This window comes from Neopsephotus bourkii, unplaced genomic scaffold (genome assembly GCF_033783945.1).
Source record: "Neopsephotus bourkii isolate Nb327-2 ecotype Australia unplaced genomic scaffold, CSIRO-AGI_Nbou_v1 NB_1493, whole genome shotgun sequence".
NCBI classification, from domain to species: domain Eukaryota; kingdom Metazoa; phylum Chordata; class Aves; order Psittaciformes; family Psittacidae; genus Neopsephotus; species Neopsephotus bourkii.
This window is the reverse complement of record NW_026901969.1, coordinates 4,207,388-4,228,889: the sequence shown is the minus strand read 5'-3', so window position 1 is coordinate 4,228,889 and position 21,502 is coordinate 4,207,388. Positions and strand designations below refer to the sequence as shown.

Sequence of the window (21,502 nt, the reverse complement as noted above, 5' to 3'; positions counted from 1 at the left end):
CAAATTTATTTCTTTTTTAAATTTAAGTTCCCCTTAAGTGATAACAGGCTGGATGCCGTACTAGTGTAGTACTGTAACACCTCTGAAGTACCAGATAGTTAACCCGCATTCAGTGTGCTCAGCAGGATGAAGATACGCAAGTTCTTTGAGGAAAAGACTTACTATAAGAGAGAGGATACAAGCGGCTCTTTCAGAGGACATGCTGAAGAGAAAACAAAGAGGATGAAGCATAACTGAGGAGGAGTCCAGGCTTCCAAGAAAAGCATAGCTTGCTGGTCTAACAGGGTAAAAATGTAGCTGTAGTTCTGAGGTTTACTGAAGAAACAGCTTACAAGAGACCTTAAGAATAATGTTAAGAAGCTCATGTATATGTTTCTTAGTTAGAATTTGTCTCCTGTTTTGGAGACATATTATTTGGTTAATTAATAAATATATTTTTTTCAATATCTTTGTTTTTGGTTGCCAAATGTGAGACTTACTTTTCATATATTTTTCAGTCTCATTTGCTTTGGTTGAAGAAATTGAAGGGGGTGCTTAATGTAGTTATAATGTAGCTATAAGGCAAATTCTTATTTGTCCTCTAAATACTGTAAGAGTATGAAAGAAACATATGGTATGCCCTAGTGCATCTTTAGTCTCTGACATTGGAAATACCAGTATTATGTTAGTGGGATGCAGAATGATTTCCATAAGGTAAGTGGTCAGTGTTGCTTGGGTGAAGCAGAAATCCCAGGTATCGTTGACTAACCTGCATAAGTGGCTGGTATGGGTCAAAACACCATCAGGTTTTGTGCACATTAAAAATAAAGAGAAGATCAAAAAAGCATAAACAGTCAAGAAAAAATGAAGGAATAAAGTTGTTCGGTGTAAAAACCAAATAGGAGCCTGAAGTTTTAAAACTCGTAGAATTTGGCTGCAAAGTTCAAAGGAAAACTGCTGTTTGAGTTGGCTTTGAAAAGGTCAAAGCTAGAAGCCTTAAAATGCGATAAGGGAGATGTAAATTTTAGATGCTGGAAAGAAAAGTCCAATGCTAAAGATAGTGAAACACTTGAATGGATTATTTTGGAATCTCGTGGAATCCCCGTTGTAGAGGTTAAAGCACATATTTCCTTAGGAATGTGGAAACAGATTTTCCTAATGCATGTAGGCAGATGGCAGTTTTGCAAGTTAGTTTTTTTTCTCTTATTCTAAGACATAAATGCAATATAAAATCCCATCTGAGCTTTAGGAATGTTGCACAGATTGCTATTCACATGTTGCTTACACTTTTAAAAAACGAGACAGGATCAATTAACATAATATTATCTCAGAATATCTAATGTTGTCATGGTTTTGTCTTAGCATTTTATTCAGCTTCTGTTCTCACTTCATCTAGAAAATAATTCAGTTGATTCCTGGGGACCTGGCTTGGGGAAGTGTGTGTACTCTGCATGGCATAAAGGATTTTAGCAGTATGCAGTTTTATACTTACGGTGCAAAGTAATTTTAATGTAGTTCTTTTGCATGTATGCCAGCTTTATTCAGAGCCTTTAGTTTCTTTCTTTTTTTTTTAATTCTTGATTATCTTTGCTTTGGAGCTGTTAAAGACTAAAAATTGTCTCTGAATGCAGCTACTTTGATTCTTAAGATAGCAGGTAGTGTTGGAAATTAAAGCATAGCTTTCTAATATTTGAGTAAACTAAGGCATAATTATGTGTTACCTTCTTCCCTACTGTACTTATTTCATTATGAGGAAGTAGGCTATTGTCACACCCAACAAAATACTGAATGCAGTAAAAAACCGTCCAGACTGCAGATAGTAGATGTTAAGCTGCATGTAATGGGAGTCCTGCTACAGAAGATGTGAACTTTCATGCCCTCTTTTACTGCTACCCCCTAAAAGGTTATCAGAGTAGTATTTTTAAATATGATGAAAGAGGTTAAGTGCATGTGCTTGAAGATTCCTATGTAAACATGCAAACTCTGCGAGACCTCGGGCTGAGATGAGACTGGAGCTGCTGAGCCCCAGTGATGGAGAGGCAGTAAGTCTGAGGTGACTGATGTAGGAAGCTTTAAAGAAGCTCATGGAGGTCCTAATGATTAACCAGACTCAAATTATTAAAAAGATGCCATGTTAGATCTAATTTATGCATAATGTGGACAATCAAAAGCTGTGGGAAAGAAGACTTATCAAAAGGATAGGTAGCTACTGTCAAAATGTTAGAATCATAGAATCAGCTGGATGGAAAAGGCCTTTAAGTTCATCAAGTCCAACTGCTACCCCAGGACTGCCAAGTACCCGTACTAAACCATGTCACTTAAGGGCCTCATCTACATGGTTTTTGAACACTTCCAGGGAATGTGGTTCCACCACTTTCCTCGGCAGCCTGTTCTAATGCCTGACTAATCTTTCAGTGAAGAAATTTTTCCTAAGATCCAGTATAAACTTCTCCTGGCACAGCTTGAGGCTGTTACCTCTTGTCCTATCACTTGTTACTTGTGAGAAGAGACCAGCCACCTTCTTTTCCTCCTTAAATCTTATTGGTTTAAAATGTTACAGTGAAGCAAGCTGGTTTGATACCATAAACAGTTTTAAAGTCTGTCGGTTTTGACAGGAAGAATTCTATAATTTGTACCATCCACCACAGCACGGGTGGATGGTATTTGAGCTCTTCAGAGACTGCTGATGAGCTGAATGCAGTTTTTTTTATGTATTAGAGTTATTACTGTGTATTCTTTTTATTTGTTTTACTCCTCTTCTGTTTATCAAATATTAGTAGTTTCTCAGCATGGGGATCACAGCCTAAAATAAGGTTTTTCAGACTTGAGTTTAGTTGGTAAGCCGCACTGAGATAATTGTCTGGTTAGCAACAGATTAGCATTTTGCAGTCCTGCTTATTATGGCAAGATTTACTGGCAGCTCTTAGAAATATCCTGCAGATCCACCTCTGATCTTTCTGAAGTCTACTGGAATATGTTCCTTTTGATCCTAGACCTCTGTTTTAAATAGGAGCATCTCATTGATGTCCTTATTCCAAGACTGGGTGTCATGGTTTAACCCTGTTTGTAGCACACAGCTGCTCAATTTCTCCCCCAGTAACCCTCCCCCCCCCCCATAGCCCCAGTGGGATTGAAGAGAATTAGAAAAAGGTAAAAGCTATTGGTTGAGATCAGAATGGTTTAATAACTGGGGACCCCCCCCAAAAAAAAAAAAAAGTATAATAAGACAATAAGAGCAACACTAAATGTAATGAAAAATCTTTGACTTGGAGGAAGCACTACTTAGCAACAGCTGAAACACTGGTGTGTTATTCTCAGGCTAAATCCAAAACACAGCACTGTACCAGCTACTAGGAAGAAAATTAACTCTATCCCGGCCGAAACCAGGATACTGCGTCCTGGTTTCTTGCTCCTGTTTCTTTCCAGCTAAAGTTTATTCAGATAAATCAAAGTTACCCATAGCTATTCATCTCCTTGAGAATTATTGGATCACCAGAAGTTTGAAGTAGCACAGGGCAGCTTTTCAAAGCCAAACAGCTTTTATTTGTTAGCTGGAATGAGGTATTTGAGCATATACTTGGGTAAAAGTAGAGAAGCAAAAGTCTTGCAGTTGTGGTCTCAGTAGGTGCATCTGTGCTTCTCTGATCCCATAAGAGGTTCCTGCTTTCTGAATGGGGTAGCAGAGCACTCATCAGACTAACCATATAGTCTTGGAGTAGGTCGTGGTTTAAGCCCAGCTGGCAACCCAGAACCATGCAGCCACTCACTCACTCCCCCCCGCTTCCTCCCCCCACTCCCAGAGGGATGGGGAGGAGAATCAAGAGAATGTAACTCCCACAGGCTGAGATAAGAACAGCCCAGTAACTAAGGTATAACACAAATCACTGCTGCTACCACCAGTAACAGTAATGACAGGAAAATAACAAGGGAAGAGAATACAACTGCTCACCACCCACCAACTGATACCCAGCCCGACCCGGGCAGTGATCTAGCTCTTCCGGATAACTGCCCCCAGTTCTACATTATGGGAATGACATGCTATGGTATGGAATACCTCTTTGGCTAGTTTGGGTCAGGTGTCCTGTCTCTGCGTCCTCCCGGCTTCCCCTCCTCCCTGGCAGAGCATAAGACTTACAATGTCCTTGGTCAGAGTAAACATTGCTGAGCAGCAACTAAAAACATCGGTGTTATCAGTGCTGTTCCCAGGCTGAAAGTCAAAAACACAGCAGTGCACCAGCTACTAAGAAGGAGAAAAATGACTGCTACTCCTGAACCCAGGACAGGGTATTTCTGTTTTGACCTGCAGTCACATCTTTGCTACATATTTGTTTGCAAGCGATAGTTAAAAATTTATGTGGCAGTGTGATATTGCCATGTGTCTTTAGAATAATATAAGCTCTAGTGCTTGCTCATGTTTTCACCATTCTCAATAGTAGCCCAGGTGCTGTGCTCCCTTGTTCCCTTGTTCATATCATCCTACAGTGATTTGCTATAAAATTAATGGAGAACACAACTTTTATGACAGTAATACAAAATTTCTCTGTATTACATGAAACAATACTGGATCCTTTATTGTTCATACAGTTCTTCTTTTACAGGAAGGAGTTTGTAGTAGAGTGATTTTGTTAGTTTCCTGGTGCGTAGCTTTCTCCTTAGTAACGGTGTAGCAAAGGAGTTGCAGGAAAAGATTGCTGCATCCTAAACATCCGAACTTCTAATTCAGTAGTTGCTGTTCTTTGACAATAAAGACTATCCCATAGCATGTGTGCATGTGGATATACGAATAGTATCTAAAATACTCTAATTTAGAGCAGTCATTTACTATACAGGAAAAGTGAAGAAAATACATTTAAATTAGTAGTGGCTTAATTTAGGCCCTCTGTTTTTACTTCTAGTTATGTTATAACAATACACTGTCACAGTAGGGCATCCCCACAGAACTTTTCTGAAAATTTCAACTACGTTTTTTCCATTTCTTTTTGCTGTAGAGAGATGTGCAGATAGAAAAAGAAATACAGAACATTATTTAGCATGAACTTTAATTTTTAGGTTGTGCCATCTCTCAGTAGAGTCATCACTGTATCTGGTGCCTTCTGTATTTTTTTACTTGAGGATTATGCTGCACTTGATTGTTTATTCAAGCCTCCCTCAATGTAAAATGACAATGAAAATGAAACCTGAGTTTGTGAAGTGTTTTTTCTTAATTAGGAGATGAGAATTTCTTGGCTGTTAAAGAGGCTATGACTCACATCCCTTTAGAGGGGATTTTGAGTCACTGATGTAAAACATGGTAATGTCAAATGGATTATGAATGTCAGACAAATTTATAAGATTTTGTAACTGTTGGGTTCAGTTTCATTTAGATACAGATGCTTATACGCTTAACTGTTACTGCTAAGAGATGAGTAAGAACATTTTGAGTCCTAAACCTGTTCTTAAAAATGGTATGAGATTGCCAACACAAAGTAGTGCGATAATGTATTTTCGTAATGTCAGGTTATTTTATGTGAAAGGATGCTCTTTCTGTGAAACCTTAGTTATAAAAATCAGATTGATTGATGCAAAGCAGTTAAATTAAGACCAAGTTTAGCAAATTCTTAGTTAAGTCAATTAGGGTACAGCAGTTTTATATTTTTCAGTAAGGGACTTATTTAGCTTTTTGAGTAAATTGCGGGTTTATAGAATAAAAAATGACTTCCTGAACTGAGTGTAATGTTTTATGAGCTATATTTTAATTGAGTGCCCTCATTCCCCATAAAAAAAAAAAAAATAAAAAAAAAGAAAAAGTATTTGTTTGAAAGGCTGGCTGTTACATACTTACAACTTCTCTTTTTAGGTTTGTAGGTGGAGAGCTGAATATCTGTTACAATGCTGTAGATCGTCATGTTGAGAATGGACAAGGAGACCAAATTGCTATTATTTATGACAGTCCTGTAACAAATACCAAGGAGAAAATAACATACAAGGAACTTCTTGAACAGGTATGTTTGAGAATAATCTTGTTACTGAAAATACGCGGTAAATATTTCACAGCAGGAAGGTACTACAGAGGTAGAAATGATCTACCTTGTTAGGCTGTTCCTTTTGCTGCTTTTTCTGTGCTCAGTATCAAATTGTAAGCTTAGCAGCCTGTACCCTGTACTAGTTATACTGCATCTAAGAGGTTTTGAGCTTCTTCTAGTTCTTCTTCTACAGTTTAATACTTTTTTTTCCTGGTGGGTTAAATTTGAAACTTAACTCTATTGGATTTCTCCCCTCCCTCCCCTCCCATCCCGCCCCCCACCAACAGTTCTTATTTCCTATTTAAAAGAGGAAAGCAAATACTAGTCAAGTCACTTGACAATAAACAAAAATAGAGTTCTGCAGAAATGAAAATGTTTACCTTGGCTATTGCTGCATATAACTGAGTGTTAAACCAAATTAAATTGGTTTTACAGTTGGAGGGAGGAACTCTAAAGAAAGCTGTTTTACCTGCCCAATTATAGGCTGCAGTAGGGATGTTGCACTGGGGATGTTGCAGTAGGGATGCTGCAGTGGAGATGCTTATGGCGCTGCACTAGTTTTCTGTCCAGAAAGTCTGTGGATTTTGACTTCCCTGTTGGCTGAGGGAGCTTACTCCCAGCTGGGGTGGTGAATACTCAGTTCTGCATCAGCCCATTCAGATTTTCTCAGTGCCTGACTGCAGCTTGTTGCCACCATGGGTGTTTGCAGTCTGCCCTATTCAATGTTTTCTGTGCTTTCAGCTGTCAGCTGTCGCTTTGCTATCACGCTGCTCCTCTGTTTAGCTGGCTTTTTTCTTCCAGTTTTATATATCAGTTGCACTTAACACTAAGTACAAAGAAATGTTGGAGTCAGACTCATGTTCTTCCTTAATACATCTTGCACATTGAAATACATTGCAGTCACTTGGCTTCACTTAGGCACACAGTGTCTGTTGTAATGTGGACCTATGGTTTTAAAGGTGAAATGAAGTTCACAATACAGTAATTCAGTTTGTGAGGATTTTATTCCACTCATGCAAGAAAAGAGAAGTCATCCAGCTACAAAAAATAATAAACCTGTACTGCACTTTATCTTTTAAGGAAAATATGTAAAGCACTTATTCCTCACCAGTATTCTGTTGATTTACCAAGTCCAAAAAAGAACTTGGAAATTACTGTGAAGTATGCTGGATCTAGGACAGTTAGCTTCAGTGTTTTAAGAAATGAGAAGATTTTAAAGGGGCCCAGCTTCTTATCTAATTTTATTTATTTTTTTTAATGTATATATATGGCATACATAATATTACCTATATAAAATTATAATTTTATAGATGCAATCTTGTCATATAAATATATACTTAATATATATACACAATATATATGTATAGATAAAATTATTTATATGTAATTGTATATTGAAATGCATGCTTTTCTTTTAATGAAGTTATACAACATTTTAATGTAAATTATATTAGGTGAACTGTTTCTGTAGACGTTTCCCCTGAAAAGGAGGCAAAAGTAACCTTTTTAAAGTAGCTTTTGTTTTGCTTTTTAAGCTTGTTACTGGTATTAAGTCTACTAAGTTTGTGTCTTTGTATTCTCTAGAAGTGTATGAAATGTTTTAGGATATGGCAGATTTGTGCAGAATGAGAAAATTTGGTAGTTGGCATCCACATCCTTCCCTCCACATTTTCTCTTACAGCAGCATTACCAAACCAAATGGAAGAACTGGTTTAAATTTTCTGGGTATACATAGCAGAACTCCTTCAGAAGTTCATTATTATCTTGCAGGTATTTGAGTCCTATCTAAATACCGTGTTTGAATTCTCTACAGTTTGCTCTTCTCTTTACTCAGAAGGAAATATGAGTGAAAGGCTTCATTTGGGATTAAGATCTTTTCTATTGAAGCTTTCTAGTCCACTCTTGTGGAATAAATTTAATGTGGTTTGCCTGGTAACTACTGGACACCCGATAACAAAGGTATTCACAAAGAGATCTGCTGAAAATGGGAGACATGGGCTGGTGTATTTGGTGTCATGGATCTTGTAGGCGCAGGAGAGACTTTTAAGATAAGGCCTACCAAAACCACTGTGGAGCATGGGTGATGGTGTTGGCTCAAAGTCCTCAGTCAGTGCTTGTCACTGTTCTCTCAGTCTGCTCAGTGTAAGCTAAAAGTAATATGTTTTGTCATTTTGAAATAGACTTTCAGTGCTCCGAATGTTTCATTTTAGATCAGTGGAAGTGCAGATCAGACATATGACCAAAGTGGATGAAGCTACTGGCAGGGAAAGAAGCCTTTTGCCTTCTTTCTGGAGTTTCTTTCCCAATTTAAAACAGCCCAACAGTGTTTATTTGTGTTCACACTGTTGTTCAGACTGTCCATATCCAATGAATGTTTAGTAGTCTGTCCGGCCAGTAATGCCAGACAGACTGATAGTGTAATGGGGATGCCTTTTCAGAGAGCCTGCATGTTCAAAGTGTCTCCACAAGACATCAGCACTTGAAGTGGTGGAATTCTTTCTGGCTTTCGGTTAATTGAAGTAGAGCTTATAGACAGATTCAGCAGAAGTTATATAGGATAACTGTGGGTCACAGTATGGGGAGAGGCAGAGTTTTATAGCAGGTTGGATCATTTGTTCTATGATCAAACTCACGGTAAGGGTGAGAAAAATGACATAGGTGTTTGGCTGGAGATAATAAGGCTCGTTCAGGAGGGTGGGATAGCTTGAACTATGTACTCTAAAAGCCTGTTGTTTTCAAATTATCCCTATATTTTCTATTTGTTGCACTGCTTTTCAGATCTAAGAGCTACAGTGATGCTGCAATTTTGATGTTAAGCACCACTGAACTACAAATAATTGAGAGAAATGTTGGAAGCTTGTGAATGTTTAGGGCCCAACCTGTGGGATCTATTTATTTAGTTAGTTATTTTGTCAGAACTGGACTAGAATGATTGCAGGCCAATTTCAGCTATTCTTTATTGATGTAAATAATGACAAGATCAGTTTGGTTAATATTCTGCACAACTAGACTGTCTCTTGGGAAGTCTTGAGAATTACAATTGCTTAAACTGAAGCTGTATGTAGTGCACACAGTTGCATTTTAAGTGTGTTAATTATATGTTGTTCCAGATGAAATCTTCCAAATGCAGACAGGAGGAATTTGCTAAATGTAAGACATAAACAGTCTTCCAGAATGTCCTAATCGCTCTTTTTTCTTTAAATGAGGGTTGAATGTTGGACTGAAGCCAGTGAAATGGGGATGTAGGTGAAAATTTTGAGTATGTCTTGGGAGATTCTCTAATTGAGGTAGTGAGATGGCAGGAAAAGATAAGGGAGACACAAATTCTGTTAGAAGTATTACTGAATCTGAGTAGTATTAGGGAACTGTAAAAGTAAGCAGAAGATATAAGCTCATAACCTTTTGTTCATTTACAGACAATTTTTCTGATTGTGTTGGAAAATACTACCATTTTCAAGTTAAGGTAAAGGTTGTTAGGTGAAAACACCCTTCTGTTTACATCATTGGGTGTATTATTTAGAATGCCTCATTTGCTAAAAAGAAATCTCAAGAATCTGAGTCACTGTCAGTTGTTGATGCTTGACAGATCATGCACACAAAGGCAGTGTGATTTCTGTCTGTGATTCTTTTCAGTACCAATGCATAGCTAACATGTTGAATTCAGTGCTGTAATAAATATTTTCAGAGTGCAGTAATGTGAGAGGATTAGTAAAACCAGCAACCCCCAAGCCTCTGACAGCACTGAATATTACAAAAACATGGATGAGAAAAGGGCTTCAGGTTATCAGCAGTAGACTGGATGTAATTCCTTCTGTAGGAAGATTTTTTCACAGTTACTCATCCTAAAATTACTCTTCTTCCAAAATAGCTGTATTGGGTATTGCAAGTTTGGATTTATGTGTGTATCTGTCACTGTATGTATCTGTCATCTCATATCTTCTATAGTTGACTGAAGAATCACCCAGATTTTTCTGTTTCTAGTAGTCTTTCTCATTTTTCATGCTTTACTCCATCTTCTTTCTTTGTCTTCTGCCTTGAAAAATGACCAGTTCCTTCTTAGTTAGAAATACTTTCATTTCAAGACATATCTTCTCTCAGAGTTGGTTTAGAATTAAAACTAGAATAAAGACAGAAAATCCTACTGAGACTGACAACCGCACTTTATCCCATTGTCTGGTAAAGCAACATCATCTTGATAAAACTATGTATTGGACTTCTTTAATACTGGTTTCTCTTATCTTATTTAAATCTCAAATGGCATTCTTCAGTGCCTGTCCTAGAAAGATTTAACTGCAATGTCACTGGGATAGCTCTTCAGAAATATCAATATTAGTATTCTTTAAAGGATGAGACTAATCAGGAATTTACAAAGAGTGGTGTCCTGGGTTTTTCACATTCCACACGGAAGACTTCCAAATGACACTGTAAAAGTCTGAAGAAGTGGCTGGAACTTGATCTCCCCTGACTGAAGATAGTTATACTGCAGCATGTCAACGTCAGCAGTGCCTACAGTAATGTGCAATTTGGCTCAGCTTGGGCAGATCAGTGAAGCAAAACCATGCTGAATTAACTGTAATAAAACCACTATATGTGGTTTCTGAGTTTTACTTTGGACTAGATTTAGTTTCATCCTTTGAAATGAATGTCCTATAGCTTACTTCAGAGATGTCTGAACATAGCTGTCCCCCGGATCTTTGCTTCTTTGACTTGTGGATTCCTTTATGAAGTGCTGTGCTCACCCTTCATCTGTCTCACTGCTGTTTAATTTCTCTCCCCACTCTGAGTGGATGTTGTCTAAATAATGGCCTTTCAGGAGAACAGATGCTGTAGGAGTTGTGCCTAATACTATGGGCTATCCTTCACAAGTACCAGAAACTTTCTGGGTCAAATAGTTGTCTGGAACCTATCTGTTCATGTAGAGTGAATGCCATGGCATCGCTTCTGATCAAACACTGAATCCATGCCAAGCTGATAAGTATTAAGGATGCTCCATCTCATCCCAGTCTCTTCTTGGTGGCACACAGTCCACAGCCAATCTCCAGGAAAGAAAATGACCCTTCCTAAAAATCCCCAGCTTACTCAATGCAAAGAACTCCTAGGCATCTGAAAAAAGGAGGGACAGATTTTTGCAACTAACTGCAATCCCAGCAGCTGTCTGGCAGTCCTTCCGCTTTCTATTTTTCTTGCAATTTGTGGAAGAGTGTACCAGCACCACGACCACCACAAGGCAGGTCCTTCACACAGTGCTTTCCACACTGCATTTGAGACAGTGTGGCTGGTGTTTTGTGCAGAAGCTTAGGACAGCTGTTATCATGACATGACACATCCCTGACGTCAACAGTTGCCAGGGCTGTGCCTGGCACACAGGAAGAGTTGGGACAGGGCAGATGGTCTCTGATGGAGCTTGTTGCTCTATAGACCTTCTCTCTCAGCCCCTGGGGAATTGTCTCTGAAGGCATAACAGCTCTCGCAGTCAATCAAGAGACCCACACCACCTTTCCACAGCTCTGTGACCAGTGTCCTAATTATACCAGAAACCTCCTACAGTCCCACGCTCGATACGTGTACGGGAAAGGAGTATACACAGGTGGGCGTCTGAGTCAGTGATTTTGCAGTTCCCATTGCCTGCTGTAGCAGAGAGTGGGCCAAGGGGATGTTCCTGCATATTGTCTCATGGGGGTTCCCTGGGAACAGTAGTTAAGAAGAGTAATAGAAGAGCGAAGAGGCTGATGAAGAGGATGGGGGGAGTAGGAAGGAGTACTTTCTATAGTAGTCTTGAGAAAATGACACAGTGGAGAAGGTGAAGAGCAACCTGCTGCCTTTGGTTTAGAGGAATGTGTATGTGACATGGCTCTTTTTACCCACAAGCACTTCAGGATGTTTCAGGAGCTCTCAGTAGCTTCTATTGAAGGACTGAACAATGATGACACCCAGCCATTCTTCAACCCAGGAAGTTTTGAAGTTCCTCTTTTGAGGATTTTGAGTGGAATTTCCATTTTAGTATCTTTGAAGAAGAATTCTTTTGGCATGGACCAAAACTGCTTTTTTTAACTACTGGGTACAGCCTGGTGATTTACTTTAGAACTGAGTACTTCTCTAGACCTGAACTGCTAATACAGATGTAGTGTTTGTTTGGTGCCTGGGTGAAAGCAAAGCCATGTTCACAGGGGGCTTGCATTTAATAGAAGTGTAATTTAAGCTCAGATCTTCAAAGCTGAAAACCTACTTGAGTTTCTTATTATATCACTTGGTCTCAAGTGATTTTATCGCTGAAGTGTCAAATATACTAAAGTGCTAGAGCAATCTTAAACTTGAAGACAAGCAGAGAAATAGCATGCTGGTAGGAAAATAGCAACTATAAAATCTTGAGTGATAAAGTAAGCTGTCTTAATGTAAACCATAAATGACAACACACTGTAACAAAAAGGAATATTTCATGGCTTGTAACAGTGTAACGCAATGTCACTACTGACATCTTCCCTGCGTTTTTTTAAGAAAGAGTGATTGCTTGGATGTTTCAGGGTTTCCACATCAATCTTACGGGCAATATAAACCCATAAAATAAACTGTGCCCTACTCTTCCAAATAGTTGCAGATACGGTGTTTTATTATCTGTATGTAGTCCAGATGTTCTCTGGCTGATGTTCTCTGGCTGTGAGAAGGATGAGGGAAAGGGCACAAGGTATATCATAGGTACTCATGTAATATATTGGGTTATTGTCTTCAGTGCCATTAAACTCTAGGATAGGGAGGTTAAGTGCAGACAAGCAATTATTGGGTTTGCATGGAAGATGTGATTCCTGTCTGTGTCATGCTACATACATTCTTCTTTAGGTACAATTTACCTATGATTGGTTTCAATAAAAATTATTGAAGTACATGCAGACCTCTTAACTGTCTCCTTCCTGTAGTCAAGTACCAATGTTACATAGCTTGTATAGAGGCATAAGAAGTCTTCTATTACAAAATTACTAATGATGATTTTTTAAGTGATGCATTTTGCCTTTAGCAGGCAAATATCTAGAAATGACTGTAAATGCTGGTGGCATGGCAGTACATTCTAGTTGTGTCCAGGCCTTGTTTATTTTTTGTTGGGTTTTCATAGCATATGTCAGTTCCATATAGTATTGATAAGTATGAATAGGTCTATAATTAAAGATGCTTTCTTTTGATTATCGGTAACATTTAATATAAGAGGTCTGTTATAAATAAATTGTAGACATACATTAGTTTGTGTGAGTTTTCAGCTTGGTATGGTGATCACTTTGCCTTAAACTTTGTCTCTATTGTGGCTTAAAATAACAGCAGGGATTTATGCAATGTTTACAAAAAGTGGAAGCTATACTGTCATCTACTAATGCAAGCATGCATGCTTGGGCCTTCTGTGTTTCCATTTTCTTAAGTCCTCAGGCAGAAGTCTAATAAATATGCATAGTTTGATTGTGGATGAGCTGTGTATTTAATGCAAACACAGGTCAAATGCATGTGGAGCTTCTGGATGTTATTGTCTCAGGTTGCTGAAAGTCTGACCATGTTCCTGATAAAGAGAGAAGCAGTACATAATGTTGTATTATTCTCTTCAGTGCATGTATTACATAGGCTTTTAGATTAGGATGTAATTGCCCATGTTTTCTTGAATATGACCATAAAAGAAAGAGCCTAATGGCTGTAAGTCTTGGAAAGTTCCAGTGGTACTAGAATTTGAAATATTATACTGGAACAAGATAACTCTTTAAATAGAGAAAACTCAAATTTGATTAATAATATAAATGAAAGTAAAATGTTTCAAAGAAAATCTACCCTCCTGTCTAGCTTATCCTTGAAAAACAGGGTCCTTCCCTCCTGCTCTGCTTGCACAACATGTATTACTGGAAGCACTAGGGTGCTTCCATTGCTTGCGTTATTTGCTGGGTCATTGAAAACATCTTTTGCTGCTTCAGAAGTTTAGGTATTTTCTATTTGACAGGCAACATCTGCCTGCTGCTCTCGGGAGTTTGTCTCCCCTTTCCTTTCTCTCCAGTCTGGTAGTACCTGAAGAAAAGTCTTTCATGTGACTAAATTCTGCTTGAAACCTTCTCGGTGTGATATAATAAATAAATAAGGAATAATGCAGTTCAGGTAAGATGTGAGGATTACATATGTGAGTAGTTTCCTGTTACATTGATAGTGGAAGAAATCAGAATGTTTCAACTTCTTACACTTATTGTAGTATTTTCTAGGGAATTACAACCTCTTAAAGAAGAGTTTTGCTACTGTACATGAGTTCCACTGTATGATAGAGAAACTCTTTTTTTTTTTTTCTCAGACTTAGATATATGTATCTTCAGATATGCCTTCCTAGGGATTTTAACTTTTTAAGTCTTATTACTAATGTAAAACTATTACAAGCAAAATTCCTGTTCTTGTTATATCTACCTGGCCTGTAACTGTGCTTGTGGGGTATTCCAGCTCATGACTTCTTGGGACGTTTTTCATTTTAGCTTATTAGTTTATTTCTTACAGTTTTTCCTGTTAACCTATTAACTTACGTTTTGTGCACAGTTAACATGCAGTTTTACCTCTATTACTTATACTCCTTTGCACACTTATGTCTAATTGAAAAATTTAAGAGCAGTGAGCAGATTTGGTTACTGAGTGTTACACAGCTGTCACCCTCTGGAACTCGAGAAACCTGAGTTCATTCAGTTGCTCTCAGGGAATTAGTCATTTGCTTTTCCTTCAGGAAGTGCCACAACAAGCAGGTCAGAAGTGCAGAGTACTTGTCGCAGGCTAGCATGCTCACTCAAACAGAAGTAATGCGTGGTGAATTTTCCATCCTGGTGTACTAATGGAATTTTCAGTACTAGTTTTGTAATAGAACATGTTGTCAAGGTAATAAATATTTTCTCATGGTGATACAGATAGCTTAACATTGCTGCTGATCTATTACATTTCTTGAGTTCCAGTCCTTTCATGCCATGCATAGTCTGTCTCCAGGCTCCTTCATGCCAAAAATGAAAATCTGAAAATGAGTGGAAAAAAGACTTCTCAGACCTAATTTGTTTCCCTGAAATGTCTGAAATGTATTTGGTGCAAGGTATAAGATTTCTTGTCTTAGAGTCTGAGAAATTTGCTGAGGTAGAGGAAATATTACTACACACTGATTTGTGTTTCAGACTTAGCTGTGGCAGTGTGCTCTTCACTTCCCCCGCTTTTTCTGCTTAAGCTATAGCCACCAGTATTGGTTGCAAATGCTGCATCTGGCTTATTTTGAACTTTGTGGAGACAGATAACAGCACAATAGCTAAGGGCCATGAGTCTTGCTCAACAGCTTGTTGAGCATGCACCAGCTGAAATATGGCTTGTATGCAAATATGACTAAAAGTCAATCATCCTAATCCATAAATAGTTGACAGCCCAGGGCCTGTTGATCTCTCCTGCATAGCAGCAGGCTGCCAGAATCAACCCTTGGGCAGGCACACCTCTCAAGGTTTACTCCTCATGGCTGAGAGGTTCCTTGCTGCAAGATATTCTGCGTAAGTGATTAATAGCATGCTAAACTTTGAAATCTTAGTTAAATGATATAAAGTATTGATTGTACACGGATAATCATTTAGACGTTAACTGTTGAGCAAGTCTGGGACTAAGTTTGTTTCTGGCTGCACCTAGACTCCCCTGAGAAACATGGAAAGGAGTTTAGAAAGCAAGGGGTCCTTTCTGAACCTCATGGCTCAACAGCTGCACCTCCCTGAAAGTTTTGTCTTAGCCTGTCCTCTGTGCATTAAGTAATCACATGTACCTCACCAACAAATCTTGTTAAACCACTGTTGCATTTACTATCAACTTTGTTAAATCATTGTTAAATCAATAAACACATCTCCACTTTTTTTTTTTTTTTTTACAAGCGAAGGGTGTCATTCCATCTGTAACATTAGCTACTTAGGACAGAATTTGCATTATGAAATTACAACCATTCTTAAAAGCTAAAATTGAGAAACGCAAGCAGTTTTCTGGATAAGAGAATGAATGATTAGAGTGTCATTTAAAAATTTGCAATACATTGTTACTGACTTTTTTTTTGCTGTAATATGTAAAATAATTGGCTTCCGTCCATTCTCATATTACAAAAGAAAATTGTATTGTGTTTTTTGCGAAATTTTCCTAAATTTGTTGATTGCATCATTCGTAAACTTCATGTATCATACTGGCTTATCTCCTTAATGTCCTGCATTGGTTGATTGTGTGAAAGTTGTTTTATATGGGGCAAAAACATATCTGGAGAAACTTTTAAGATACTGTGAATGTTTTGTCTGTACAGGTCTCCAGGTTAGCTGATGTCATGATCCGACATGGTGTGAAGAAGGGAGATCGTGTGGTCATCTACATGCCCATGATTCCACAGACAGTGTACTGTATGCTGGCTTGTGCAAGAATAGGAGCCATCCATAGTCTGATTTTTGGTGGATTTGCATCAAAAGAGCTTTCTGTTCGCATTGACCATGCAAAGGTAATACGTACTTGGAAAAACAAACATCATTGCATTAGTTACTCATATAAGTCATGTCAAAACCCTATTGTTTTGTTTGTTTTTTGTTTGTTGTTTTTTTTTCCCAGAGAGCATAACACCTTTTCTTTTTCTGTGGCACACAGTCTCAGTTTGTTTAGGATGCCTAACGCTGCAATATGACCAAAGTACTATATATGTGATGAGGTTGATAACTTTTTAGCAGACATTGAGATACAAATTTTATAAAATCATAGAATCACAGAATACTTAGGGTTGGAAAGGACCTAAAGATCATCAAGCTCTAACCCCACCACCATGGGCAGGGACACCTCACAGTAAACAGTGTAACCCAAGGTTCTGTCCAGCCTGGTCTTGAACACTGCCAGGGATGGAGCATTCACAACTTCCCTGGACAACCTATTCCAGTGCCTCACCACCCCAACAGGAAAGAATTTCCTCCTTATATCCAATCTAAACTTCCCCTGTTTAAGTTTGAACCCATTACGCCTTGTCCTATCACTACAGTCCCTAATGAAGAGTTCCTCCGCAGCATCCCTATAGCCCCCCTTCAGATACTGGAAGGCTGCTGTGAGGTCTCCGCGCAGCCTTCTCTTCTCCAGGCTGAACAGCCCCAACTTTCTCAGCCTGTCTTCATACAGGAGGTGCTCCAGTCCCCTGATCATCCTCGTGGCCCTCCTCTGGACTTGCTGCAACAGTTCCATGTCCTTTTAATGTTGAGGACACCAGAACTGCACGCAATACTCCAAGTGAGGTCTCACGAGAGCAGAGTAGAGGGGCAGGATCACCTCCTTTGACCTGCTGGTCACATTCCTTTTGATGCAGCCCAGGATACGGTTGGCTTTCTGGGCTGCAAGCGCACACTGAAACCGGCTCATGTTCATTTTCTCATTGACCAGCACCCCCAGGGCCTTCTCCGCAGAGCTGCTCTGAATTTCTTCTCTGCCCAACCTGTAGCTGTGCCTGGGATTGCTCCAACCCAGGTGCAGGACGTTGCACTTGTCATGGTTAAACTTCAAGAGGTTGGCATCAGCCCACCTCACAAGCGTGTCAAGGTCCCTCTGGATGGCATTCCTTCCTTCCAGCGTATCAACCGAACCACACAGCTTGGTGTCATCGGCAAACTTGCTGAGGGCGCACTCAATCCCACTGTCCATGTGAGTGACGAAGCTGTTGAACAAGACCCAACACTGATCCCTGAGGGACACCACTTGTTACTGGTCTCCAGCTGGTCATTGAGCTGTTGACCACAACTCTGCATGTGGCCATCCAGCCAGTTCTTTATCCAGTTCCTTATGGGCCTAAGGCTTCATTCTCATAATGACCTCTTTTTAAAAAAGCATGACTTTAATATTGGTGCCTGTTTAGAACATACTTTCTCTTCCCCCGTGTCAATCTTTTTCTAGAAAGCATCACTTTAAAATTGGTCTTTTGCTCAGCATTTTCCTGAAGTGTTAAGAGAGCAATGCTGCCAATCCTAAATGCCTTCATTGGTTTACTTGACGTTTAGATGTCCTGGGCTGTATGATTTTTCAGCTATGAATCTACCTCATCTAATTTCTCCATGAATCTAGGCAGCTAGGAAACCAGTCACCTTAAGTAAGTGACTCTGCAGAGATCATAGTTAATTGAGGCGAATGCTTTAAAGGCTTCCAAGTTCAGCACAAGTTGAGTGTGTTTATGAATTATTATGTAAGTCTTTGTAAATGAAAATGCAAATAGTACTTTAATAATATACTTAGTAGCTTATATATGCATATTAGTAGCTTGTGTATGCATTAGTTTCAAACCAGCTAATAGTTTTTGTGTTGGAAGTTTCTGTTCTTGTCTTCTAGTGAATAAGACAAAAATGTCTGTCATATTAATTAATCACCTGGATCATTCAAACCATCCACGGTAGCCATCTATCATTGAATCACATTGGTTAGATGTGTAAACCAAAATATTATGTGGGATAAAGTCCACAGGATTTGTGGAACTTTTACTTAGATGGTTGTGTGCAGAAGGGCTTTTCAGATCACCAATGCTTGAATTGTATGAATATCTGTAAATAGAAAGTTGAACGCATGCCCCCTCCCCACCTGGATGCTTTAACAAAGAGAAAGTTAATAAAATGGCTGTTGGAATTGTGTAAAGAAAGCTGGTGAACACTGATAGCTCCATAGTTTTCTCCCGTCTTTCTGCCTGTTCCTTCACTTTTTAACAGGCTATAAAAATTAATTTTAACTCATAGATTTAGGGAAAAATAATGTAGAAGAAAAATTATAGACTTTTAAAATGAAAGTTGCTACAATACAAATTATTGAGCATGTTTACTTTTAGAGTATTCTGCAAATATTAACTAATTAATCCCGATGGATTTTCTCTGAGGAACAGAGGGAGAGAGCACAGTAATCATAATCCTTGCTTCATGCATTAAAAAGAAAACAGAGAAAGTTTGTGATTTATCCAAGGTCACATAGCAAGTCTTTCGAAGTGTTAGCTGTAGAATTACTAGCTGCAGGCCATGGATTAAATCCTAATTTACATTGCCTTCTTTAAAAGGCAGATCTGAATATTATGGATGATTTTTGGTCCATTTAATGTGCAGAGAAAGTGTAAGTCAGAGGAGAGGTACATCCTCAACCTAAATTTCAAAACATGTCATGTTTTGCAACACAGTAAAGCTTTTTTGGTAAATGAATTGCATAATACTGAGATTACATTTAAGATATATGCATATAAGTAGTTGCGATAGATGGTATTCTGCTGAACTCAGAAGTTAATTGAAGCGGCATTAAAAAAAGCAGCCTTTCTGTTAGGCTTTTATGTGAATTGGTTTATGAATTGGTTTAGATGCTGCAGTTCAGGAGCTAATGTTGGTAAGATTAATTAGAGTTAAAAGTGTGCAATGGAAAGCTGGCTGCAAGATGCTTTTGTGGAAGAAAGGTCAAACTTTACGTTTTACTGGAAGATCTAAGTGAAAGAAATAACAAGCACTTTCTGCCTCTGAAAAGCTACATATACTTCACCAGCTTACCTTCATTTATCTTGAATTTTAAATAGGTCTGGGAATGCTGTAAAGTCCTGCTGATAATTTCTACTCTTGTCAGGTATTGGCAGTTACAGACATCGTGCAGTGAATTGCAGTGAAGTGATACAGAGCATGATAACAAAAATTTCTCGTTCTCTTTCCTTTCACCTGAATGTGGGACTATATAGTTTACAATATTGAAACATAGACACTTTCATAGAGTCATAGAATAGTTTGGGTTGGAAGGAACTTTCAAAGGTCATCTAGTCCAAACCCCTGCAATAAGCAGGCACATCTTCAACTAGATAAGGTTGCTCGAAGCCCCATTCATCCTGACCTTGAATGTCAGGGTTGAGGCATCTGCCACCTCTTTGGGCAACCTGTTCCAGTGTTTCAGTGCCCTCAGCATAATAATATTTAGTATAAATCTCCCATCTTTTAGTTTAAAACCATTAGCCCTTGTCCTATTGCAACAGGCCCTGATAAAAAGTTAGTCCCTGTCTCTTGTAAGTCCTCTGAAGTACTGAAAGGCTGCAATGAGGCTTCTCCAGGCTGAACAACCCCAACTCTCTCAGCCTTTCTTCATAAGAGAGGTGTTCCATTCCTCTGAATTTTATCCTTGAAAAAATGAGCTAGTATTTTGTAATATTTTATTCTGAATAGAACGTAGTTTCTGCACACAGCTATGCCTATGAATGGTTACCCCTACTTCTCAGCATATGATAATAAAACCTTTCGAGTGAAGTTGTAAATCTTCATGCCTGGCAGTGTTCCAGGCCAGGTTGTGAACAGAGCCTTGGGCAACATGGTCTAGTGTGAGGTGTCCCTGCCCGTGGCAGGGGGTGATGGAACCAGATGGTCTTAAGGTCCTTTCCAACCCTAACCATTCTGTAATTCTGTGATTCTATGATTAGGCAGCAAGCTTAGCTGCTGATACTTAAGATGCATAATTGCCTTATAATAGTTACAGTCAGGTCTTGTCTTGAAGCACTGCCTATTTGTGGAATATGTATTTTAGATTAGAAGGCAGTGTCTTGTGGTTTTTTTTTTAACTACTTGTATGATTAAGGTCTCTTTCTTTAGATCACTGTAAAATATCTGTATAATGATGGGCTGACCACTGCACCTCTCAGTAAACATCTTCATTACACTCCTGACATGTTGTGCCCCAAAGCTAGTTAGTTTTCACTTTGGGCTTTTTGCTGCTTTATTAGCTGGCCCAATAAAATATTTTTATCCTTTTTCTAATCTTTGCCTTGTGTGCTGTTAAAGGTTATAGAAGAATTTGTAGGAGGAATCTTTACAACAGTATAAAATTATTGGTTCTGTGCTATGGGGCCTTGCTTTATCTTATTTCTACTTAATTTATATTTTTCCCCTACAGCTCACTGTTGCTGGCATTCCTTCTCCAGCTAACCTTTGAACTTTCCTGGTTTTCCTTCAAACTAGTTCTGTTTCTATGTAATCTTAGCACACAGGACTACATGGAGCCACAGAAGAAGTGGAGAATGGGTGTATAGAAGCAGCGTGGGAGCAGAGACACAGAGGAAATAGTATCAGTAGGCAGAGAAGCAAAACACTAGAAAGCAGCAGCTGAAGTCAGTAACAGACCTTTGATTTGCACAGAATGATCCATGATGCTTCCAAGTAGCAACCCTTATTTGGGAAATATATCTTAGCCAATTTAGCATTGCTTATTTTTAGACTGCATACAAAGCATTTGATGAACAGAGGTGGCACCAGTTACAAATGGCTGTAAACCTGGTATTGACAATAGTCTTTCATCTTAACAACTGAATAGAACTGTGTTAATATCTTACATAAATTACAGCCTAACTTCAGGGCAGAATCTGGATGAATTTTCAGTTTAACTGCATTGTATCATCTTTTGTTAAAAACAGTGGATTCCAAAAGAGAAAGATGATAAATCCTGACATTTTAAATTAAATCATAAAACTTTAAATAAATCCTGAAATCTTAATTTTGCATGCACGCTAATTAGCA

At 38.6% G+C, this 21,502-nt stretch overlaps 1 protein-coding gene across 2 annotated transcripts in view; it reads left to right on the top strand.

Annotated features, from left to right (window-relative positions):
- ACSS3 (acyl-CoA synthetase short chain family member 3) overlaps positions 1–21,502 on the top strand; it is an 88,934-nt gene that overhangs the window by 2,714 nt on the left and 64,718 nt on the right. For both annotated transcript variants that reach the window (XM_061369355.1, XM_061369356.1), the window contains exons 2-3: positions 5,816–5,960; positions 16,279–16,467. In XM_061369355.1, coding sequence (XP_061225339.1) covers positions 5,816–5,960; positions 16,279–16,467 — 334 coding nt within the window. The remainder of the gene's footprint in view (positions 1–5,815; positions 5,961–16,278; positions 16,468–21,502) is intronic.